We start from the raw sequence: 20,624 nt of genomic DNA, 5'->3' as shown, positions 1-20,624 counted from the left end.
AGATGGGGAGAAAGCGTGTGTGGGAACAGGTGCTGGAATGGGGTGGGGAAGTGGAGTACAAGGCAGCAATGAGCATTGGGGCAACAGGTATGGGGGAAATTGGGGTTTGGGGAGATAATGGGAATGGGGAAATGAGCTTGGGGGAGATGTGATGGAGAACCAGGAAGGGAATGTGGCTGAGAGATGAAGGGAAAGGGGCACAGTGGGAATGCACAGGGCAGGAAAGCAGTTATGGGGAGAATCCGGGGCACCGGGGGAAACTGAGGCACGGGAGCATTTCTGGCTTACAAAACTGCATTTATTTGGGGTGTTCAGAGCTCGGGGCCCCTCGGGGCGCCCCCGTCGCTCTCGGGCCGAGCCTCCTCCTCCTCGCCGCGCCAGCTGGCGAAGGCCACCTCCTGTGCCAGGCGCTCCGGGGCCGGGCGGCCCAGCGCCAGGTTCCGCAGGGCAATCATTGTCATCAGGGCACTGCGGGGACACGGTGGGCACGGTGGGCCCTGGGGACACCACGGGGACACCGTGGGGGGACAGGGGGGGCTCTGGGGCTGACCTGCGGCGGAAGAGGAAGAACTTCCTGCGGAGGAAGCGGCGCAGGCGCTGGGCCAGGCTGGAGTCGCGCTCCCGGCGCTGCTGGCGCTGCTCCCGCCGCAGGAACAGCGACACCAGCGGGTCCAGGGGCGCCCCCGCGGGCAGCGGCTCCCCCAGCAGCGGCCGCAGCTCGGGGGGCAGCGGGGCCTGCTCTGGGGGCACAGCGCTGCGGGTTATGGGGTGTCTGCGATCCCCCGGCCCAGCACCGGCGTGCCCGTGGACCCCTGCCCAGTGGCAGGGCCTGGCTGTCCCTGTCATCCTCCCATGCTATGGCTCACCAGAGAATGAGGGGACTGCAGTTTGGGGACTCTGCTGTCCCCCCCCAGCCCTGTGACAGTGCTGGGGTCTTCCGTGATCCCCTCAGCCCAGTGCTACCCAGGGTGTGATGTGATGGGGATTTTGGGGGCCCAGGAAGCAAGGCCTCAAGGATTTTGAGGTTCCCAGGTGTGAGGAGGCAGGGGAGCCCAGGGCTGGGTGTTAGGGGGTCCCAGGGGTGCCCAGCCGTCCGTGTTTGGGGGTCCCAGGAGCGCCCGCCGCGGGGTGTTTGGGAGTCTCACCGGTGCCGTTGCGCACGCGCTCCCGCAGCTCCCGCAGCCGCGTCAGGTTCTGCTCCAGCTCCATCGCCGTGGTGTTCACATACAGGTACATGTAGCACGAGGGCTCCGGGGACACCGTGTGCACCTTGTGGTACTGCCCTGCTGGCAGCTGGAACGGGCTGTCAGCACCCCCGGGCACCCCAAAACCCACCCGGGGAACCCCCAGCCTCACCTGCATGCCCTGCCCCTCACCTGCATGCCCTGCCCCTCCTGCAGGGAGTGGTTCTGCTGCTGCTCCACCAGCTCCACCAGCACCTGCCCCTTCAGCACCCGCAGGCTCGTGTTGCCCAGGTCCTCGCTCACAAAGTTCTCCAGGTGCAGGCCTGTGACACAGCTGGCTCTGTACCCCCACCCCAAATCCTGGACCCCTCTGTGCCCCCCATGACCCCCCCATGGCCCCTGTACCCCACCCCCAGGAGCCCCGGGCCGCACCGGGGAAGTCGGCGATGAACACGGTGTCCGTGTGTCCGTCCAGCTGCGCCTCCAGCTCCTGCAGCCGCTGGCGCCACGGCGACAGATCCACGAGCAGGGGCAGCAGCCACGGCGTGGGGGTCCAGGGGGACCAGGGGGCGCGCACCAGGTCCACTCGAGGGTCCACGAGCCTGAGGGGGACCAGGGCTCAAAACCCTGCAGTGCCCCCAGATCCCTGGTGTGCCCCCAAACCACTGCCGGCAGTGACAGTGCTCATGGCACAGGGAACCTTGAGAGCACATGGGGCCCACAACAGCTGTGGGGACAAGCCACCCCCTTGTGGCACCCCCACGTGTCCCTGTGTTCCCCCAAACCCTGTGTCCACCCTAACCTCAGCTGAAAGGAGCAGCAGCACCCACAGCTCCCAGCCCAGACCCAGCGACGAGTCCTGTCCGCCCTGTCCCCTGTGTCCCGTGTCCCCCATATCTCCTGGTTTCCCACATCCCCGTGTCCCCTGTCCCCCGTGCGTGGCACCTCTGCTGGAAGCGCTCGTTGATGGACACCCAGACGTCGAAGTAGATCTGGGGCTGGCTGACGTTGTAGCGCGGCAGCAGGCGGCTCAGGCAGGCCGAGTACTGCTTCAGCATGTCGGCGTGGTCCCGCCAGCGCCGGCTCTGCGTGAACGCCTGGGGAAACGGGGGGAAACTGAGGCACGGGGACACTGAGGGACAGCACAGCACCAGTACTGCTTCAGCATGTCGGCGTGGTCCCGCCAGCGCCGGCTCTGCGTGAACGCCTGGGGAAACGGGGGGAAACTGAGGCAGGGGGACACTGAGGCACGGGGCAGTGGCACGGAGAAACAGGCATAGGGGAATGAGGGATGGGGGAAATGAAGAATAGGAAAAAACGAGGCTCAGGGGTTGTTCCATGAGTGATGGGGAGACAGAGGCACAGGGGGAAAATGAGGGATGAAGGAAACTGAGGCCCACGGGGGAAGCCCCGCGTCTGGGAGCTCCGGGGGTCACTCACCCCTGGCTTGAGGTAGCCCACCTCCCCGGTGAGCCCGTCCCTGTAGGTGATCTTGACGTGCTGGTGGAAGCGGGAGTGCACCATCATGTCCCACGAGTAGCCGTAGAGCCCGTTGGTCCAGTTGTTGTAGCCCTGGGGGGACACGGGGGGGTCACAGAGCACAGTGCTGTCCCCACCCTGGGGGACAGGGACCCCAAACCCACCCCCAGCCCCCCTTTGCCACCCAAACTGCCCCCCAAATGTCCTCCACATTGCCCAGTCCCCTCCTGTGCCTCCCAAACTCCCCAGTGCCTCCCCGCGCCCACCTGGGTGATGAAGTGCGAGTAGGGCAGGAAGAGCTGCTCCAGCACGTAGAGGATGGTGAAGGCCGCGGCCAGGTGCTGGCGAGGCCGAAGGCCCCCCCGGGCTCTCCTCCCCCCGTAGTGGCAGTCGGGGCTGGGCTGGGGGGGCTCCGTGCTGGGCAGCCAGGCCTGCAGCCGGCGGGGGCAGCGGGCCACGAGCCCCCGGGGCCACTCGGGCCGGCAGAAGAGCCCGTTGGTGGCCAGCATGGTGTAGGAGAACATCCCTGGGGGGGACAGTTAGGGGGACATTGCACCCGGGGCTGGGGGTGCCCCTGGCTGGGACTGGGGGGGGGTCCCTGCACAGGGCCAGGGTGTTTTGGGGTCTCTGGGCACCCCTGTTTAGCATTGGGGACGTTTGAGGGCTGTGGAGGGGAGATCAGCCTGGCTGGGGGTGCCCAGGGATGCCATGTCCAGGTTGGAGATGCTCTGGGGGTGCCCTGGGCACACAGGGGGGGTCTGGGGATGCCTTTCCCCCCTCACCGATGCTGAAGAGCTGCGAGTTCATGCAGTGGAAGTAGGTGACGAAGACGAGGGCCAGGGGCCGCGTGGCGTCGAAGAAGAGCAGGAAGCCGGCGGAGAGGTCGAGCACCAGCCCGCCGCCGTGCACCACGAGCCGGCTGGTCAGCTCCTCCGACAGCACCAGCCTGGCCACGGAGCCTTCCTCGGCATCGGCCCCGCCCCAGCCTCACCCTCCTCCTCCTCAGCCCGCCCCATCACCGTCACACTCCTCATCCTCAACCCAAACCCATTCCCCTGTACTCATCCCATCCTAACACAGGCCTGCAGACCCCCTCCCTTGCCCATCATCATCATCAAACCTCCTTAACCTCATGCTCCAACCCCATAACTCTCCAAAACCTATCCCACTGATCCCATCCTATCCCATTCCCATCCCATTGATCCCATCCCATCTCCCAGCCCAGCCCTACCTTCATCCTCATCCCCTCCCCATCACCCCCTCCCCATCCTCACGTTGGACCCCTCAATTCTGCCACACCCTCACTGACCCCCTTCACCCTCCTCATCCTCACCCCTCGCCCCCCTGGCCCCTGCCCTGCCCTGGCCTGACCTGAAGGGTGCAAAGAGCCAATGCCGGGCCAGGGTCCCCATGGAGAAGCCCCCGACCCAGTCAGCGTCCAGCTTCTTGAGCCCCGCGATGAAGTACACGATGAACACCTGGGGGGGGCACGGTCAGGGGGTCCTGGGGGGCTCCCAGGGGGTCCCAGGGGGGGTCTCGGGGCAGGGACACCCACCTGGGCACGCAGCAGGGCGTAGTTCCACAGCGGCACGTGGGCGTTGCGCTTCTGGGGCCGGAACAGCCCGTCCACGGAGCTGGGGGGACACGGGGGGACACTGTCACTGTCCCCAGTGTGCCACCACTGCCACAGCCCTGGGCACACGCTGGGACACGGAGCCAGGCCTGGCAGCAGCACCTGTCCCACCAGGTGGGTGCACAGAGGCACAGGGATGTCTCCTGGGGATACAGCACCATGGGGACACTGGAGCTGTGCCACCCCAATGCCACAGGGGACGCCAGGAGCTGTGCCACCCCATGGGAACCCCAGCCCCCTGTCAGCACCCTGCTGCTCCTGGGATCCCCTGTGCCCCTGCAGCCACCGGTGCCCACCCGTACCGGTCAGTGCCCGTGTCCCCCTGTGTCCCCCCGTGTCCCCCGGTGCCCACCCGTACCGGTCAGTGCCCGTGTCCCCCCGTGCCCCCCATGTTCCCCGGTGCCCACCCGTAGCGGTCGGCGCCCAGCAGTGCCAGCTGGAAGCCCAGCAGCCCGTAGAGGTAGGAGTGGTTGTTCCAGGAGGTTTTGTCCAGCAGCAGCAGGTACCAGTATGGGCACAGGAACGCCACGCAGCTCAGCCGGTAGCAGCAGCCCAGCATGATGCCCAGGGCTCCTGCGGGCACAGGGTGCCGGTGTGTCCCCTGTCCCCGGAGTGTCCCCTGTCCCCGGAGTGTCCCCTGTCCCCGGAGTGCCCCCTGTCCCCTCCTGCTGCCTGTCCCCAGCCTCCCTCTACTCCCCTGCCAGTCTCAGTGCCCATCCCAGTGCCCATTCCACCCCAGTGCCATCCCCATTCCTGTCCCCATCCCACCCCCGTTCCTGCCCCAGTGCCATCCCCATCCCTGCCCCATTCCCACCCCCATTTCCCCCCCCGTTCCCCCCATTCCTGCCCCGTTCCCCCCCGGTTTCCCGGTGCCCGTACCGAGGAACATGACGGTGTAGAGCAGGTACATCCAGTCCAGGGGCAGCGGCGCCAGGAAGGGCAGCAGGGGGAAGCGGCACACCTCCAGCCCGTCCAGGTACCGCTGGTCCAGGTGGCCCAGCCCGCGCTCCTGCGGCACGTCCAGCGCCATCAGCAGCCCTGGGCACGGCGGGCACGGCGGGCACGGGAACGGCGGTCAGCGGGCACTCGGTCACTGACCGCTCCTCCCGCCCGGACATCGCCGGACCTTTGCTCCGGTGCTGACGTGTCACGGCCGGACACCGCCGGCCCCGGGGATGGGGGACCCCGGATCCCGGCCCCGAGCCCCATCCCCCGAGCCCTCCCGGTCTCCCCGAGCCCCTGCTCGCTCCGTTGCCCCGGTGCCCCCCCGTGCGCGGTCCCCCTGTCCCGGTGCCCCTCAGAGCCCCTCGGTCCCGCCATCCCCCGGTCTCCCCGTGCCCCCGAAGCACCTCCGGCCCTCCCGGTGGGTCCCAGCCCGGTTCCCCCCCGGTGCCGCTCCCCGCTGACCGAAGGCGGCGCGGAAAGCGCCGAGCGCGGCGGGGTCCTGCGGCCGGTGCAGCAGCCGCACGAAGCGGTGCCAGCGCGTCAGCTCCCGCAGCTCGAACCCCAGCAGCCGCCGCGCCAGCCCGGGCCCGGGCCCGGTGCCGGTTCCGGGGGATTTGGGGGTCCCGGTGGGGCTCGGGGGGGGCTCCGCCGCCGCCTCCCCCCGCTCCGGCCGCCGCCGCCGCGCCGGGCCTGCCGGGGGGTCACAGGTCAGGGGTCGGGGGTCACGGGGGGTCACGGGGGGTCCCGGTGATCACGGGGCTCCCCGGGGGTCCCGCGCCCCCCGCCCCGCTCCGCACCCGCCGCCGCCGCCGCCATCGCCACGGCCCCGCCCCGCCCGCCGCACGTGACGGCCGCGGCAGCCAATCAGCGGTGAGGAGGGCGGGGCAACAGGACCACACCCTGTTAAACCCCGCCCCTTGTCCCCCGTTAAGCCCCACCCCCGCCACCCCCGAACCGGGACCGGAACCGGGACCCCCGGGCCGCCCCAAACCCCCCGAACCCCCCCGGGCTCTGCGCGACCCCCGGCCCGCCCTGACCCCGCCCTGACCCCGCCGCGCCCCCGGCCCGCCCCGCGCCCGCCCCCGGCGCCGCCGCCGCTCCCGGAAGCCCCGGGCGGGCGGGGCGGGTCCGGGGCCGCCGCCGGAGCGGAGCCGAGCGGGGCCGGACGGACCATGGTGGGTCCGGGGCACCGGGGGGCACCGGGGGGCACCGGGGGGCACGGGGGGGGCACCGGGGAGGGAGTGCGGGGGGCACCGGGGGTCACCGGAGGCGGGTGCGGGGGCACCGGGTTGTGCGTGGCGGAGCAGCCGGGGTGATCCCGGGTGTCTGTGGGGTGTTCATGGGGTGTCGTGGGGGGTCCCGGGAGTGTCCCCTGAGCCCTGCCCCGTGTCACTGCCGGGGGTCCCGGGGGTCCCGGGGGTGCCCCCTGAGCCGATCCCCGTTCCGCAGGCGGGGGTCCCGGGGTGCCATGTCACTGCCGGGGGTCCCGGGGTGCCCCCTGAGCCCATCCCCGTGCTGCAGGCGGGGGTCCCGGGGGTCTCGGGGTGCCATGTCACTGCCGGGGGTCCCGGGGGTCCCGGGGTGCCCCCTGAGCCCATGCCCGTTCCGCAGGCAGGGGTCCCGGGGGTCCCGGGGTGCCCCCTGAGCCCATGCCCGTTCCGCAGGCGGGGGTCCCGGGGGATGCCCCCCTGGCAGACGGCGCGGGGGGCTCGGGGCGCGTGCGGGCGCTGCAGCAGGAGGTGCAGGGGGTCACCACCATCATGAGCCAGAACCTGGAGAGGATCCTGGCCCGCGGCGAGAACCTGGAGCAGCTGCACAGCAAGAGCCAGGACCTGGAGGCCACGGTGAGGGGGCACGGGGGGCACCAGGGTGGGCATGGGGTACCTGCATTGGGTACCATGTCACCAGGGTGGGCAGGATTGTCACCAGGGTGGCAGGGCTGCCCTCAGGACCTCGGCCGATGTCCCTGGGGTGGCAGCTGGGGTGCCCAGGTGACAGAGGTGTCCCCAGGGGCCAAGGGCTGTCCCTTGCATGGGATTTGGGTTCTCCAGGGTGGCATGGGTGTCCCCAGGGTGGCATGGGTGTCCCCAGGGCTGTCCCCAGGTCCCTGAGCCCTGTCCCTTCCCCGCAGTCGGAGCATTTCCGCACCACGTCGCAGAAGATGGCCCGGCGCTACTGGTGGAAGAACGTGAAGCTGCTCATCATCCTCGGCCTCGTGGGCGTCATCATCCTCGTCCTCATCATCCTCCTGGCCACCGGCACCATCCCCACCTAGGGCCACCGTCCCCACGGGGACATGGCCACCACAGGGCACAAATACAGACAGGGGAGAGCCAGAGGGACTCGTGTGTGTGTGTGTGGGGCTGGGGACACGGGGGGACATGGGAGATCATGGGGGCACATGGGGGGACACAGGGGGACATGGAGTACATGGGGGGGACACATGGGGACATGGGGGGAAACATGGGGACACAGATGGTGAGATGGGCACGTGGACACATGGGGGGGACACAGGCATGTGGACACAGGAATATGGGGGACACAGGCCCCGGGGATGTGGGGACACTGCCGTGGGGTCACGAGGTGGGCGACACGTGTGGGGACACTGGCATGAAGGGATGTGTGTGTGTGGGGGGGTGGGTGCCGTGCCAGGGCGCCGGGGGCCGTGCCAGGCACCGAGGGACAAAGGACACTGTGGTGGCACTGCCACCCTCGGAGGCCGGGGAGGGGGGAGGAGGGGAGGGACAGGGACGGGGACACGGGGGGGTCCCCAGGGACTCGGACACTGGGTCCTGGCGTGGCCCCACATCTGCAGGGACTGGGGGACACCGACACGGGTGGGGTCCCTTTCCTGGGGACAGGGCAGGGCCAAGGACACGGGTCCGGGGGTCCTGGGGACAGGGGGGACATGGGGACAGGGGGGACGTGGGGACAGGGGGGCTGCAGGGACAGGGGGGACATGGGGACATGGGTAGGGGTCCCGAGGAGCCCCGTCCGTGTTGTGTCCGGGCTGTCCCCGCACTGTGTCCGTGCTGTCCCGGGTTGTGTCCGGGCTGTCCCGGGCTGTCCCGCTCTGCGGCCACTCGAGGGTGGCGGGGGGGCGGTCCCGGTCCCTCCCGGCGGGGGCGGCCGCTGGGGCCCGAGGCCGGACGGGTACAGGAACGGGCGCACCGGTACCGGCACCGAGCCCGGCCCGCGGAACCGGGACCATGGTGAGTCCCGGCCGCCGCTTTCGCTTTCGCTTTGCTCGGGGCAGGGCGGGCTCGGATGCCCCGGTGCCGGTGCCGGTGTCGGTCTCTCCCCGCCGAAGGGAGGGACGCGGTCCCCGGGGCGGTGGGAGGTGGCCCGCGCGGGACATTCCGTGTCCCTGCGTGTCGCGGCCCCGCGTGTCCCCCGTGGTCCCCGTGTCCCCGTGTCCCTCTCCAGTCCCCGTGCTCCGGTGGCCGCGTCCCCACGGTTTCCTGTCCCCGAGCTCCGTGCGTGTCGCCCTCGCGGTGCCCCTGTCCCTGCCCGTGTCCCCCTCGCGGTGCCCCTGTCCCTGCCTGTCCCCGTGTCCCCTTGGCGCCCACGTCCCCGGTGCTCTCCCCGTGTCCCCTCTGCCCGGCTCCAGGTGTCTCCCCAGTGCCACCCCCGTGTCCCCACACTGTCCCCGTGTCCCCAGGCGGGGCTGGAGCGGTGCCAGCGCGAGGCCGAGGAGGTGGCGGAGCTGATGCGACAGAACGTGGCCAAGGCGCTGGAGCGGGAGGGACACCTGGAGCAGCTGCAGAGCCGGGCCCAGGACCTGCGACAGGCGGTGGGACACGGGGGGGACACACAGGGCTGGGGACACTGTGGGGGCATACAAGGCTTGGGGACACTGTGGGGACACTCAGAGCTTGGGGACACTGTGGGAGCACAGAGCTTGGGACATTGTGGGGACACACAGAACTGGGGGACACCCAGGGCTTGGGGAGTCTCTGGGGACACCCAGGGGCTGGGGACACTTGGGGCACCCAGAGCTTGGGGACACTCTGGGGACACCCAGAGCTTGGGGACACTCTGGGGACACACAGAGCTTGGGGACACTGTGGGAGCACAGAGCTTGGGACATTGTGGGGACACCCAGGGCTCAGGGAGTCTCTGGGGACACCCAGGGGCTGGGGACACTTGGGGCACACAGAGCTTGGGGACACTCTGGGGACACACAGAGCTTGGGGACACTCTGGGGACAGCCAGCTGGGCAGGAGAGGCTCCAGGGCTGCAGAGGGGCTGCGAGGGTGTCTGTCTGTCCCCTGCTGTGCCCCCAGCCCCTGGCACTGTCCCCGTGTGTGTCCCCCAGAGCGAGGCCTTCACCCGCACCACGCGCACGGTGACGCGGCGCCAGCGCAGGAGGCACCGGCGGTGGCACCTGGTGGCCCTCGGCCTCGGCCTCCTCCTCCTCCTCATCCTGGCGCTGGCCCTGGCGCTGGCCCTGGCGCGGGCGTCCCCCGGGGCTGTCACCAGCGCTGTCCCCACGCCGCAGGGCGGCACCCAGCACCCCCCCAGCACCGCGGGCACCCTCTGAGGACAAGGAACAAACGGCAGAGAAACAGCCGGGCTCGGGGGACGCCTGCAGGGACAGCACTGTCACCCTGCAGTGACACTAACACACCGGCGGGACGTCCTCCAGGAGCCCCCACAGCCAACCAACTGCAAAATCTGCTCTCAAGAGACCCCACACCGAACACCCAGCCAGCCCCACGCGAGGGAAACAGCGCAGCGAGCACAGGGGCTCTGTGGGGAGAGCGAGAGCCCAGACCTGGAGCGTGGACCTCGGGGAGAGCCTGCAAGGAATGAACACCAGGATCTGCTCTGGGGTCACAATAAACAAACACCAGGATCTGCTCTGGGGTCACAATAAATAAACACCAGGATCTGCTCTGGGGTCACCCTGCAATAAATGAACACCAGGATCTGCTCTGGGGTCACAATAAATAAACACCAGGATCTGGTTTGGAGAGATCTTACAACAAATAAACACCAGGATCTGCTTTGGGATCACCCTACAATGAATAAACACCAGGATCTAGTTTGGAGAGACCCCACAATAACTAAATAGCAGAATCTGTTTTTGGGAGACCCTACACTAAATAAAACCCAGGATCTTTTCGGGATGACCCTACAAGAACTAAGAATGTGGAATCTGATACGAAGATGCCCCACAAGAATAAACCAGCAGGATGGACTCTTGGGGAGACCCCACAATAAATAAACACCAGGATCTGCTTTGGGGTGGCCCTACAATAAATAAATACCACGAGATCCTACAGAAGCAGAGCATGGGGTGAGCTCCAGGGTGACCCCACAACAACAAAAGGCCCTGAAATCACAAATAAACCCCACGACCCACCCTGGGGACACCCCACAACCCACAGAACCCACCCTGGGCACACCCTGGGCACACCTGGCCTGGGCCCCAGGGCCACCAACCTGGGCTGGGGGCAGGAGGGGACGCAGAGGGGGCCCTGGGGACACGGTGGCACCCGGGAGAGGCCTGGCAGCCGGTGTCACTGCAGGGGCCACCCCCCCTGGGCTGCTGCATGGGACGGGTGGCAAGGTGACACTCGGGGACACAGGGGCCGCGTCACACCCCCCCCCACACACACACACCCCGCCGTGCCTCAGTTTCCCCGAGCAGTGAAGGACACGGAGCCTCGCAGCACCTTTATTGACACCGGGGGACGGCGGCGGTCCCGGGGGGCGTCGCGGGTCCCGGGGCAGGGCGGCAGCGCCCGGGGCCGTGCCCGCAGCCTCACCCCGTGCCCCGGCGCTTGCTGAGCTCGTCCTGCACGCGCTGGCACAGCGCCCTGCGCAGGGGGGGCTCCAGGGGGCTGTGGGCACACACGCGCCGCGTCACCTCCTCCGCGCTGTCCCCCTGCGGGCAGCACTGTGTCACCCGTGCCAGCCGTGCCACCGTGCCACCGTGCCACCCGTGCCACCCGTGCCAGCCGTGCCACCCGTGCCAGCCGGCAAAGGAGCCTGCCGCGGCTCCGGGGCACCGGGGAGCCCACGGGGTGACCCCACGGACCCGCCAGGGTGACCCCCCTGTTCCGGGGATCCCCACGGGGTACCCCCACTGTCCCCACGGGACCCCCACTGTCCCCGGGGTACCCCCACTGTCCTCATAGGGTACCCCCACTGTCCCCACGGGACCCCCACTGTCCCCGGGGACCCCCCCACTGTCCCCACGGGACCCCCACTGTCCCCGGGGACCCCCCCACTGTCCCCACGGGACCCCCACTGTCCCCGGGGTACCCCCACTGTCCTCATAGGGTACCCCCACTGTCCCCGGGGTACCCCCACTGTCCCCACGGGGTACCCCCACTGTCCTCATAGGGTACCCCCACTGTCCCCGGGACCCCCCCACGGCACCCCCGCTGCCCCACAGCACCCCCAGAGCACCCCCCCTGCCCCGGGACCCCCCCGGAGACCCCCACGGTCCCGTGGGCACCCCCATCCCGGGCACCCCCCGGTCCCCGGTCCCGTTGCCGGTGCCGCACCTGGTGCACGATCACGGCCGTCACCCGCCCGTCGTCGCCCTCGTACTCGAGGCAGAAGAGCCGCGGCCCCCGCGCCGGTTCCGGGGCGGCCCCGCTGCCCTCGGCGGGGGAACCCGCGCTGGCATCGCCCCCGGGCCCGCCTGCGGCACCGGCACCGCCTCAGCGCGGACACCGGGGGCTCCAAACCCCGGGAACCCCCAATCCTCCGGGGTCCCCATCCCCACCCTCCGTCCCCCCGGTTCCTCCGGTCCCCCCCGGTTTCCCCCGGTTCACTCGGTCCCCCCGTTCCCCCCCGTTCCCCCCCGTTCCCCCCGGTATCCCCGATCCCCGCTCACCGCCCCGGTGCGGCCGGTACACCTGCTGGTCGGGCCGCCGGGGCCGCGCCGGGCCCGGTGTCAGCCTCGTCCGCGCTCGGCCCCGCGCCTGCCGCACCGCACGGTCGTACGCGTCCCTGGCACCGGCGGGACAGTGGGGTTAGCGGGTGAGGGGAACCGGGAGCACCGGGGATGGGGGCCCCGAGAGGGCCGCCCCGATGCCGGTACCTGGCGAGCTGGTTGCGGCGGATGTGACGCACGAAGCCGTGGCTCATGTCCAGCCGTCCCCCCGGCCGGCAGCGCCAGCCCGGGGCCGCCGCTGTGGCGGGCGCCGCCTCCATCCCCGTACCGGCGGCGGGCTCGGTACCGGGACGCGGCGCCTTTAAGAGCCCCGCGGGCCCGGCCGCAGCCGCCAGGGGGCGCCGCAGCGCGCAGGCGCGGTACCGCCTCTTCCCGGAGCGGCGGCTGCGCATGCTCGGCGCACAGCTGACGTTTTTTACTCCGCGCCGCGCATGCGCACAGCGCACAGCGCCGCCGCCATGTCGAGCCGCGGGCGGCGGGACCGGGAGTCCCGGGAGCCCCGGGAGCCACGCGGGGCCAGCACCGCCCGCGCCTCCTCCCGCAGCCGCCGCGACGCCGACGGAGAGCGCTCGCGGGGCCGGCGGGACTCGGAGCGGGAGCGCGCGCGGCGGGAGGCGGCAGAGGCGCTGCCTGTGGATCTCGCGCGCGTCAAGCGAGAACCGGGCACCGGCACCGGCACCGGGAGCAGCGTCTGGGGGGGCTCCGGTACTGCCGGGCCCGCCGCGCCCGTGCGGGTGAAGAGGGAGCGGGAGCCGGATGGAGACTCCGACCCTGAGCCCGAGCCCGCCGGTGGGGACCGGGGCGAACGGGTGGGACCGGAGGGCTGAGGGGACACGGGGTGTGAGGGGACATTGGGGGTGTCTGGGGGGGCTCTGGGATGGCAGTGGGGTGTCTGTGGGGGGTTCTGGGACCGGAGGTCACCACGGTCACTGGTCCTGAGCTCAGCTCTGGGCAGGGTTTGGAGGCACTGGGGGGATCTGGAGCTCAGCCCCAGGGAAATGTCACAGAGGGGGGTTTGGGGGGGATCATCCTCATGTTTTCGGGGTCCTGTGCCCCCCTTTTCACACCCTGCCACCCTCCCCAGTGCGTTATGGGCGCTTCGACCCCGAGGACCAGCGCAGCCGGCACTGCCCCTACCTGGACACCATCAACAAGTGGGTGCCGGGGCTGCTTTGGGGTGCCCCCCGCGGCCCCCCAGCCCCCTGACAGCGCTGTCCCCCCAGGAGCGTGCTGGACTTCGACTTTGAGAAGCTCTGCTCCATCTCCCTGTCCCACATCAACGTCTACGCCTGCCTCGTCTGTGGGAAGTACTTCCAGGGTGAGGGACAAACACTCTGGGGCTGCTGGGGACAGCCTGGGGACAGCAGGGACAGCGGGGACACCACCGGGGACACCCCGGTGCTGTGCCCGGTGCCCGGTGCCGTGCCCGGTGCCATGGCGGTGCCCGTGTCCCCGCAGGCCGCGGGCTGAAGTCGCACGCCTACATCCACAGCGTGCAGCTGAGCCACCACGTGTTCCTCAACCTGCACACGCTCAAGTTCTACTGCCTGCCCGACAACTACGAGATCATCGACTCCTCCCTCGAGGACATCACGGTGCGGGCCCGGGGCGCCCCGAGGCGGGGCTGTGGGGTGGGATCCGAGGGGCTCGGGTGAGGGGCTCCCCCGTCTCTGAGGGCTCCCTCTGCCCCCGCAGTACGTGCTGAAGCCCACGTTCACGGCCCAGCACATCGCCCACCTGGACAAGCAGGCCAAGCTGTCGCGGGCCTACGACGGCACCACGTACCTGCCCGGCATCGTGGGGCTCAACAACATCAAGGCCAACGACTACGCCAACGCCGTGCTGCAGGTGACAGCCACAGGGCCACAGGCAGGGTCCCCTCAGCCCTCCGCGGGGCTGCCAGGGCTCTTCCCCGGCTCCGTCTCCTTTCCAGCTCTGGTTTCTCTGGGATTCCCCACCCAAACCCCCCGGCTCCCCTCCCGTGGGGGTCCCGGGGCTGAACCCCCCTGCTGTGCCCCCAGGCCCTGTCCAACGTGCCCCCCCTGAGGAATTACTTCCTGGAGGAGGAGAACTACCGGCGCATCCAGCGCCCGCCCGGGGACATCATGTTCCTGCTGGTGCAGCGCTTCGGGGAGCTCATGAGGAAGCTCTGGAACCCGCGCAACTTCAAGGCGCACGTGTCCCCCCACGAGATGCTGCAGGCCGTGGTGCTCTGCAGCAAGAAGAACTTCCAGATCACCAAGCAGGGTGAGGGTGGGCTCCTGGGGGTGTGCTGGGTTTGGGGGGAAGAGCTGGGCATGGGAGGTGCTGGGTTTGGGGCACAGGGCTGGGTCTGGGGTCTCTGGGCTCGGGGCAGACCCAGCAGGCTCCAGGCCCAGCTCCAGCCGTGCCGTTGCAGGGGATGGGGTGGAGTTCCTGTCCTGGTTCCTGAACGCGCTGCACGCCGCGCTGGGCGGCACCAAGAGGAAGAAGAAGAGTGAGTGGGGGGAGTTCTGGGGGGCCCTGGGGGCTGCAGGGCCCCCTCTGAGCCCCCCTTGTGCCCGCAGCCATCGTCACCGACGTGTTCCAGGGCTCCATGCGCATCTTCACCAAGAAGCTGCCACACCCCGACCTGGTGGGACTGGGGGGGAGTGGGGGGTCTGGGGGGGCAGTGGGAATGGCAGGGTCAGAATATGGGGTGTCAGGGTCAGAAAATGGGGTGTCAGGGTCAGAAAAAGGGGTGTCAGGGTCAGATGGGGGGTGGCAGGGGCTGGTTTGGGCGTGGTGGGGATACGACACGGGTCTGGGTCAAATGAGGAGAGTGATGGGGTTAAATGAAGGATGGGGCAGGGGGGTGTTGGGGTATGGTGGGGGTCTTTGGGTACAACAAAGGGGTTTTAGGTGGGGGTCAAAATACAAATAAGTGGTGGGAAGGTCCAGTGGGGCTGGTGGATCCAGGGAGGGGTTTGGGTCCAGCGGTGGGTGATGGATCCAAGGGAGGGTGATGGATCCGGTTGGGGTGTGATGGATCCCGCAGGGCTGACGTGTCCAGGGGGGATGCGGGGTCCAGGAGGCTGACGTGCCCCTCTGGGCTGCCCTGTGCCCCTCTGGGCTGCCCTGTGCCCCTCGGGTGCCCCAGCCTGCCGAGGAGAAGGCGCAGCTGCTGCAGAACAGCGAGTACCAGGAGCGCATGGTGGAGTCCACGTTCCTGTACCTGACCCTGGACCTGCCCACGGCGCCGCTCTACAAGGACGAGAAGGAGCAGCTGATCATCCCCCAGGTGCCCCTGTTCAGCATCCTGGCCAAGTTCAACGGCAGCACCGAGAAGGAGTACAAGACCTACAAGGAGAACTTCCTGAAGCGCTTCCAGCTGACGCGCCTGCCGCCCTACCTCATCTTCTGCATCAAGCGCTTCACCAAGAACAACTTCTTCGTGGAGAAGAACCCCACCATCGTCAACTTCCCCATCACGTGAGCCCTGGGCAGGGGGCTGGGGGCTGCTGGGGAGGGTTAAAAGGGTCCAAGAGGAGATTCGGGGTATCTGGGGGGGGTTGAAGGCAGCTCTAGGGGGTTTTAAATGCCTGTGAGGTGCTGGAAGTATCTAGAGGGGCTTTGGGAGCACCTGGGCCAGGGGAGTGGAAGTGTCCAGGGGTTTGCAGGTGTCCTGGGTGGTGTGTGGGTGTCTGGGGGGGCTTTGTAGGCGTGCAGGTGGGCTTTGGGTGGTTTTTGGGCATCCGAAGGGGTTTGAAGGCACCTGGGGGCGTCGGGGAGTTTGGCAGGGGGATGTGGATGCGTGAGGGGTGTGGTGGGGGTCCGGGGGCGCTGCAGCGGCCCAGGAGGGGCAGCACACCTGCTGGGGGCCCTGAGGGTGCTGTGGGTGCCCAGGAACGTGGACCTGCGCGAGTACCTGTCCGAGGAGGTGCAGGCCGCGCACTCGCACACCACCTACGACCTCATCGCCAACATCGTGCACGACGGGAAGCCCTCGGAGGGCTCCTACCGCATCCACGTCCTGCACCACGTGAGTGTCCCCTCCCGGGGGGCTGCGGGGGCCGCAGGGACCCCCCGAGTCACCCCGGCCCCTCCCGGCTCCTGGCAGGGCACCGGCAAGTGGTACGAGCTGCAGGACCTGCAGGTGACCGACATCCTGCCCCAGATGATCACCCTGTCCGAGGCCTACATCCAGGTGAGGGGGACACGGGGGACCCCCAGAATGTGCTGTGACACGCCCTCAATGTCCCCTGACACCCCTGAACGTGTCCTGTGCCCCCCAAACCCCTCCTGCTCCCTGCAGATCTGGAAGCGACGCGAGGAGGACGAGACGAATCAACAGCAAGGAGCCTGAGAGCCTTGGGGACACCCAGAACCCCCCTGGGGACACCTAAAACCCCCTTGGGGACACCCAGAACCCCATTGAGGACACCCAGAAACCCCCTGGGGACACCCAGAACCCCATTGAGGACACCCAGAACCCCATTGAGGACACCCAGAAACCCCCTTGGGGACACCCAAAACCCCCTTGGGGACACCTAAAACTCCCCTAGGGACATCCCCAGTCTCCCTTGCAAGTGTGTGCATCCCAGTAAATGCCACCCGTTATTTTTGTAACTCATTTTCACCTCTTCTCTTCTTTGGGTTTGGGGGGCTTTGTGGTTTCTGCTGCTTCCCCAGCACCCCATGAACCCCCGTTGGGCCCCCCAAGACCCCCGGACACTCAGGCAGAGCTGCATCCAAGCTTTATTGGGGAAAGCCGGGGGGTCCTGGTGCCCCCCTAGAGCCAGACGTGGTCCTTGCAGTGCTGCACGGCCTGCGGGGGGCCCGGGGGTCAGTGGGGGTGCAGGGGGTGGCAGCCCCCCGTGTCCCCCCGTGTCCCCCCGTGTCCCCCGTGTCCCCACTCACCTGGCAGCGCCGCGCCGCCTCTGGGCCTGAGCACCAGAAGATGGGGCCCAGGGCACAGGGGCCCAGGGACAGGGACAGCGCGGGGACAGTGGCGTTCTTGGGGTGCTGTGGGGGACACGGCCATGAGGGGCTGCCCCGAGGGTGGGGGAGCCCTCCCCAGGCTGTGCCCTGTGCGCCCTGGCACTGTCCTCTGGAGGGAGGGTGGCACTGCCTGGGGAGCGCCGTGTGTCCCCAGGGCTGACAGGGCAAGCCAGGCTGTGTCCCCAAGGGCTGTGACACCCAGGATGTGTCCCCAAGGACTGTGGCACCCAGGACGTGTCCCCAAAGACTGTGGCACTCAGGCTGTGTCCCCAAGGGCTGTGACACCATGGATGTGTCCCCAAAGACTGTGGCACTCAGGCTGTGTCCCCAAGGGCTGTGACAGCCCAGGCTGTGTCCCCAAGGGCCGTGACACCATGGACGTGTCCCCAAGGACTGTGGCACCCAGGACGTGTCCCCAAGGGCTGTGACAGCCCAGGATTTGTCCCCAAAGACTGTGGCACCCGGGACGTGTCCCCAAGGACTGTGGCACCCAGGACGTGTCCCCAAGGGCTGTGGCACTCAGGCTGTGTCCCCAAGGGCTGTGACACCATGGATGTGTCCCCAAAGACTGTGGCACCCAGGACGTGTCCCCAAGGGCTGTGACAGCCCAGGATGTGTCCTCAAGGGCTGTGACACCATGGATGTGTCCCCAAAGGCTGTGACACTCCCGGACGTGTCCCCTCAGTGCTGTGCCACCCTGTCCCCTCCTGGGGCCCGTCCCCCCCGTGTCCCCCTCACCTCGTCCCCGACACAGTCTGCCAGCCGCACCACGATGGCCTCCAGCACCCGCGGCGGTGGCAGCGTCCCCTCGTCCCCGCCGTCGCCGCCGGCGCCGCTGCAGGCCAGGAAGAGGCGGCAGAGCAGGCGCGGCCCCAGGCGGCCCAGCAGCCCCTCGAGGGCCAGCGCCGCGTAGCGCTCGGCCAGGCACTGGCACGCCCCGGCCACGGGCAGCGGCAGCGCCCGGCACAGCCCGGCCACGGCCGCCGCCACCGAGCGCACCGGCACCGCCGCCTCGGCCCGCGCCACCAGCGAGCGGCACAGCCAGCAGCGCGGCAGCGGCAGCGACAGCGGGGACAGCGCCGGGCCCTGCGGGACAGGGGACACTGAGGGGACACTGAGGGGACAGGGGACACTGCATGGGAGAGGGGACACTGCACCCACTGCTGGGACACTGCACCCACTGTGGGCACTCTGTGCCCGTGTCCCCCTGCTGTCCCCGTGTCCCCGTACCTGCAGGCGGCTGCCAGGCCCCTCGAGGACGGGCACAACCCCGGGCTCTTCACGACACAGGGTCAGCTTGGCACAGACACTCCAGGAGTCCTGCGGGGCACACAGTGTGACCCCGCTGTCCCCAACCCCCTGGTGGCCCTGAGTGCCACGCTGTGCCCGCTGCCCCCGCGCCCCCAGAGCCCCTCCCGTGTGCCCCGGTGGCACTCACGAGGTGCTGCATGTTCTGGAGGAAGCGATGGACAAGGTCATTAACTGCCCTCTTGCACAGGCTCTCCACCACAAGTATATGGGGGCACGCCAACCCCACCAAGTCATCCAACACCACCTGCACCAGGGCACCGACAGGGACAGGGACAGGCACAGAGACAGGGACAGGGACAGTGAAAGCTACAGCGACACCCACAGTGACACCCAGTGACACCCACAGTGACAGCCACCACTGCCGTGCTCACCACCACCACACCCCAGCCACAGCCGTCACCGCTGCTGCCCATGGGTGCCACCTGTGGCCATGGCACACACAATGGCACCAACCCTGTCACCTCAGCGCTGTGGCACCCGGTGACACCCGCCACCGCTTCACCCACTGTCCCAGCACCCACAGGGACACGCATGGTGGCATCTGGGACCGTGGCACTCTCAGTGGCAGCCACCACCTCATCGGCCACATCGGTGGCACCTCCCTGTGCCCAGTGGCACTTGCTGGCGCCCACTGTGACACCCGGTGGCACCTGTGCCTGTGGCCCCCGTGGTGACACCCCCAGTGTCACTTGTCCCCACCCCAGTGGCACCTCCACGGCCGACACGCTGGAGATGTGGCGCAGTGAGTCCAAGAGCTGCTGGCACACGGCACAGGCGTCCTGCAGGAGAGGACAGGGGGACATGGGGACACCGGGACACGGGGGTCTGGGACATGGGGACACAGGGACACTGGGGTCTGGGACATTGGGACACAGGGACACGGGGGTCTGGGACATTGGGGAATGGCCACAGAGGAGGACAGGGACATGGGGAACATGAGGACATGGGGGTGTGGTGGCACAGGGATGTTGGGAGCTGGGACACGGGGACCAAGGGGAGTGGGGACACGGGGACCAAAGGGAATGGGGACATGAGGACCGAGGGGGACGGGGACATGGGGGGTGGCTGTGGACTCGTTGGTGTGGGACCACGGTGGGAGGACTGGGGCCCCTCTGGAGGTCTGGGGACATACGGGGAGGGGGCACAGGGACGGAGGGGAGGCTGGAGGGACACGGGGGGGGCTCTCACCAGATCGGGGGCGTCTCTCAGCGCCTCGAGGGGGTCTCCCAGCGCCTCGAGGGGTCCCTGGCCCAGGCGGGGGCAGCGCCCCAGGGCCCCGCAGCGCAGCGCCGTCACCCAGTCCTGGCACCAGGCAGAGGGGGGCACCCCGCAGCCCCCGCCCGGCGCCCCCAAACCTGCGGCCACGGTCAGCACCCGGCCGGGGGGACCTGGCAGCCCAGGACCCCCCTAGTGCACCCCCCAAAGCCCCCCCGCCCCACAGCAGCGCTTATGGGGGGACCCCTCAGTGAACCGTCCCCATCCAGCACCCATCCCGGGGGGCTCTGGCACCGTGAGCCCACCTCCGAGCACAGAGCGCCCCCAGACCCACCCCTGCCCTCCTGGGGGGACCCGGGGGGAAGGGACCCCCAGTGACACCCCCGTACCCATCCCACACCCCAGGAGGGCTCCAGACCCCACCCAAGGGCCCCCTGCCCCCTTTGCCAGGGTCTGTGCCCCCGGCCCTTCAGCGCAGGGTCCTTGAGAGGGTGCCCGGCTCTGGGGGTGCCCCAGGTGCGGGGGGCACGGGCCCTACCTGGGGTGGTCCCGAGCAGGGCGAGGAGCAGCGGCAGTGCCGGGGCCATGGCTGGGGACAGCGCGGGGACAGCGCTGGCACGGCCGAGCCCGCGGCCTCTTAAAGCCCCGCGGGGCGGGCGGGACGTGGCGCTGGGACGGTGCCAGCCCACGGGGACAGGTGTGTCGCACCCACCCACCCACGGGACACTGCGGGGCCGCCACCCCCGCGGGCCCCGCCGCTCTGTGCTGGCCCCGGGCCCGGGGCCCCTCTCAAGGGCCCCGTGTCCCCGGCAGGGACCCCCTGTAATGTCCCCGTGTCCCCACCGCGTCCCCAGGGCTGTCCCTGAGCTCCCCGTTGGGCTCCACACCGGGCTCCCCACACCCCCGTGTCCCCCCCAGTGCTGCCCCTCTCCCAGCCCTGTGCCACCCCCTCCCTGTGCCCCCTGTCCCCTCCCTGTCCCTTCCC

The 20,624-nt window shown here is 69.4% G+C and overlaps 6 protein-coding genes across 6 annotated transcripts; 3 read left to right on the top strand and 3 right to left on the bottom strand.

Annotated features, from left to right (window-relative positions):
* Positions 1 to 276: 276 nt before the first annotated feature.
* Positions 277 to 6,839, bottom strand: GGCX (gamma-glutamyl carboxylase). Its single transcript, XM_063175158.1, has 16 exons — positions 6,635 to 6,839; positions 6,506 to 6,567; positions 5,704 to 5,905; positions 5,176 to 5,334; positions 4,704 to 4,869; positions 4,219 to 4,297; positions 4,035 to 4,141; positions 3,446 to 3,609; positions 2,930 to 3,189; positions 2,625 to 2,756; positions 2,130 to 2,281; positions 1,617 to 1,786; positions 1,377 to 1,507; positions 1,146 to 1,293; positions 551 to 740; positions 277 to 468 (listed from the first exon to the last, which is right to left on the bottom strand). Exons 1-16 carry the CDS (start codon positions 6,837 to 6,839, stop codon positions 312 to 314), a joined length of 2,484 nt encoding a protein of 827 aa, XP_063031228.1. The 3' UTR covers positions 277 to 311.
* Positions 6,840 to 6,890: 51 nt separating this feature from the next.
* On the top strand, positions 6,891 to 7,577 carry VAMP8 (vesicle associated membrane protein 8). Its single transcript, XM_063175157.1, has 2 exons — positions 6,891 to 7,085; positions 7,373 to 7,577. The coding sequence occupies exons 1-2, from the start codon at positions 6,891 to 6,893 to the stop codon at positions 7,514 to 7,516; spliced, it is 339 nt and encodes a 112-aa protein (XP_063031227.1). The 3' UTR covers positions 7,517 to 7,577.
* Positions 7,578 to 8,450: 873 nt separating this feature from the next.
* LOC134428436 (uncharacterized) lies at positions 8,451 to 10,487 on the top strand. The gene is made up of 3 exons (XM_063175155.1): positions 8,451 to 8,735; positions 8,903 to 9,034; positions 9,560 to 10,487. Exons 1-3 carry the CDS (start codon positions 8,451 to 8,453, stop codon positions 9,782 to 9,784), a joined length of 642 nt encoding a protein of 213 aa, XP_063031225.1. The 3' UTR covers positions 9,785 to 10,487.
* Positions 10,488 to 10,735: 248 nt separating this feature from the next.
* On the bottom strand, positions 10,736 to 12,468 carry C23H2orf68 (chromosome 23 C2orf68 homolog). The gene is made up of 4 exons (XM_063175450.1): positions 12,302 to 12,468; positions 12,095 to 12,210; positions 11,760 to 11,899; positions 10,736 to 11,134 (listed from the first exon to the last, which is right to left on the bottom strand). Exons 1-4 carry the CDS (start codon positions 12,412 to 12,414, stop codon positions 11,012 to 11,014), a joined length of 492 nt encoding a protein of 163 aa, XP_063031520.1. The 5' UTR covers positions 12,415 to 12,468; the 3' UTR covers positions 10,736 to 11,011.
* A 144-nt stretch (positions 12,469 to 12,612) lies between these two features.
* On the top strand, positions 12,613 to 16,741 carry USP39 (ubiquitin specific peptidase 39). Its single transcript, XM_063175428.1, has 12 exons — positions 12,613 to 12,943; positions 13,239 to 13,308; positions 13,378 to 13,472; positions 13,613 to 13,749; positions 13,850 to 14,002; positions 14,176 to 14,401; positions 14,553 to 14,630; positions 14,701 to 14,768; positions 15,273 to 15,604; positions 16,019 to 16,154; positions 16,233 to 16,319; positions 16,428 to 16,741. Exons 1-12 carry the CDS (start codon positions 12,613 to 12,615, stop codon positions 16,476 to 16,478), a joined length of 1,764 nt encoding a protein of 587 aa, XP_063031498.1. The 3' UTR covers positions 16,479 to 16,741.
* Positions 16,742 to 16,852: 111 nt separating this feature from the next.
* On the bottom strand, positions 16,853 to 20,237 carry LOC134428609 (proactivator polypeptide-like 1). Its single transcript, XM_063175443.1, has 7 exons — positions 20,178 to 20,237; positions 19,613 to 19,779; positions 19,135 to 19,203; positions 18,552 to 18,668; positions 18,344 to 18,433; positions 17,033 to 17,137; positions 16,853 to 16,940 (listed from the first exon to the last, which is right to left on the bottom strand). Exons 1-7 carry the CDS (start codon positions 20,224 to 20,226, stop codon positions 16,905 to 16,907), a joined length of 633 nt encoding a protein of 210 aa, XP_063031513.1. The 5' UTR covers positions 20,227 to 20,237; the 3' UTR covers positions 16,853 to 16,904.
* Between the last annotated feature and the right edge of the window lie 387 nt (positions 20,238 to 20,624).

This window comes from Melospiza melodia, chromosome 23 (genome assembly GCF_035770615.1).
Source record: "Melospiza melodia melodia isolate bMelMel2 chromosome 23, bMelMel2.pri, whole genome shotgun sequence".
In the NCBI taxonomy this organism is placed as follows: Eukaryota; Metazoa; Chordata; class Aves; order Passeriformes; family Passerellidae; genus Melospiza; species Melospiza melodia.
The sequence above is the reverse complement of the archived record's forward strand: the minus strand, read 5'-3'. Positions and strand labels throughout refer to the sequence as shown.

Excerpts from the sequence above, each read along its gene's own strand:
- USP39 (XM_063175428.1), top strand. The coding sequence starts at position 12,613 with ATGTCGAGCCGCGGGCGGCGGGACCGGGAGTCCCGGGAGCCCCGGGAG. Across the intron at positions 14,769-15,272 it reads AGCTGCCACACCCCGACCTG|CCTGCCGAGGAGAAGGCGCA; the intron begins GTGGGACTGGGG and ends CGGGTGCCCCAG. Across the intron at positions 15,605-16,018 it reads ATCGTCAACTTCCCCATCAC|GAACGTGGACCTGCGCGAGT; the intron begins GTGAGCCCTGGG and ends GTGGGTGCCCAG.
- VAMP8 (XM_063175157.1), top strand. The coding sequence starts at position 6,891 with ATGCCCGTTCCGCAGGCGGGGGTCCCGGGGGATGCCCCCCTGGCAGAC. Across the intron at positions 7,086-7,372 it reads GCCAGGACCTGGAGGCCACG|TCGGAGCATTTCCGCACCAC; the intron begins GTGAGGGGGCAC and ends CCTTCCCCGCAG.
- C23H2orf68 (XM_063175450.1), bottom strand. The coding sequence starts at position 12,414 with ATGGAGGCGGCGCCCGCCACAGCGGCGGCCCCGGGCTGGCGCTGCCGG. Across the intron at positions 12,211-12,301 it reads CGCCGCAACCAGCTCGCCAG|GGACGCGTACGACCGTGCGG; the intron begins GTACCGGCATCG and ends CGCCGGTGCCAG. Across the intron at positions 11,900-12,094 it reads GTACCGGCCGCACCGGGGCG|GCGGGCCCGGGGGCGATGCC; the intron begins GTGAGCGGGGAT and ends CCGGTGCCGCAG.
- LOC134428436 (XM_063175155.1), top strand. The coding sequence starts at position 8,451 with ATGGTGAGTCCCGGCCGCCGCTTTCGCTTTCGCTTTGCTCGGGGCAGG. Across the intron at positions 8,736-8,902 it reads CCGTGCGTGTCGCCCTCGCG|GCGGGGCTGGAGCGGTGCCA; the intron begins GTGCCCCTGTCC and ends CCGTGTCCCCAG. Across the intron at positions 9,035-9,559 it reads CCCAGGACCTGCGACAGGCG|AGCGAGGCCTTCACCCGCAC; the intron begins GTGGGACACGGG and ends TGTGTCCCCCAG.
- LOC134428609 (XM_063175443.1), bottom strand. The coding sequence starts at position 20,226 with ATGGCCCCGGCACTGCCGCTGCTCCTCGCCCTGCTCGGGACCACCCCA. Across the intron at positions 18,669-19,134 it reads CCAGCGTGTCGGCCGTGGAG|GTGGTGTTGGATGACTTGGT; the intron begins GTGCCACTGGGG and ends GCCCTGGTGCAG. Across the intron at positions 18,434-18,551 it reads TCCAGAACATGCAGCACCTC|GACTCCTGGAGTGTCTGTGC; the intron begins GTGAGTGCCACC and ends TGTGCCCCGCAG.
- GGCX (XM_063175158.1), bottom strand. The coding sequence starts at position 6,839 with ATGGGCTCAGGGGGCACCCCGGGACCCCCGGGACCCCCGGCAGTGACA. Across the intron at positions 1,787-2,129 it reads AACGAGCGCTTCCAGCAGAG|GCTCGTGGACCCTCGAGTGG; the intron begins GTGCCACGCACG and ends GGTCCCCCTCAG. Across the intron at positions 1,508-1,616 it reads GTTCATCGCCGACTTCCCCG|GCCTGCACCTGGAGAACTTT; the intron begins GTGCGGCCCGGG and ends GCTGTGTCACAG.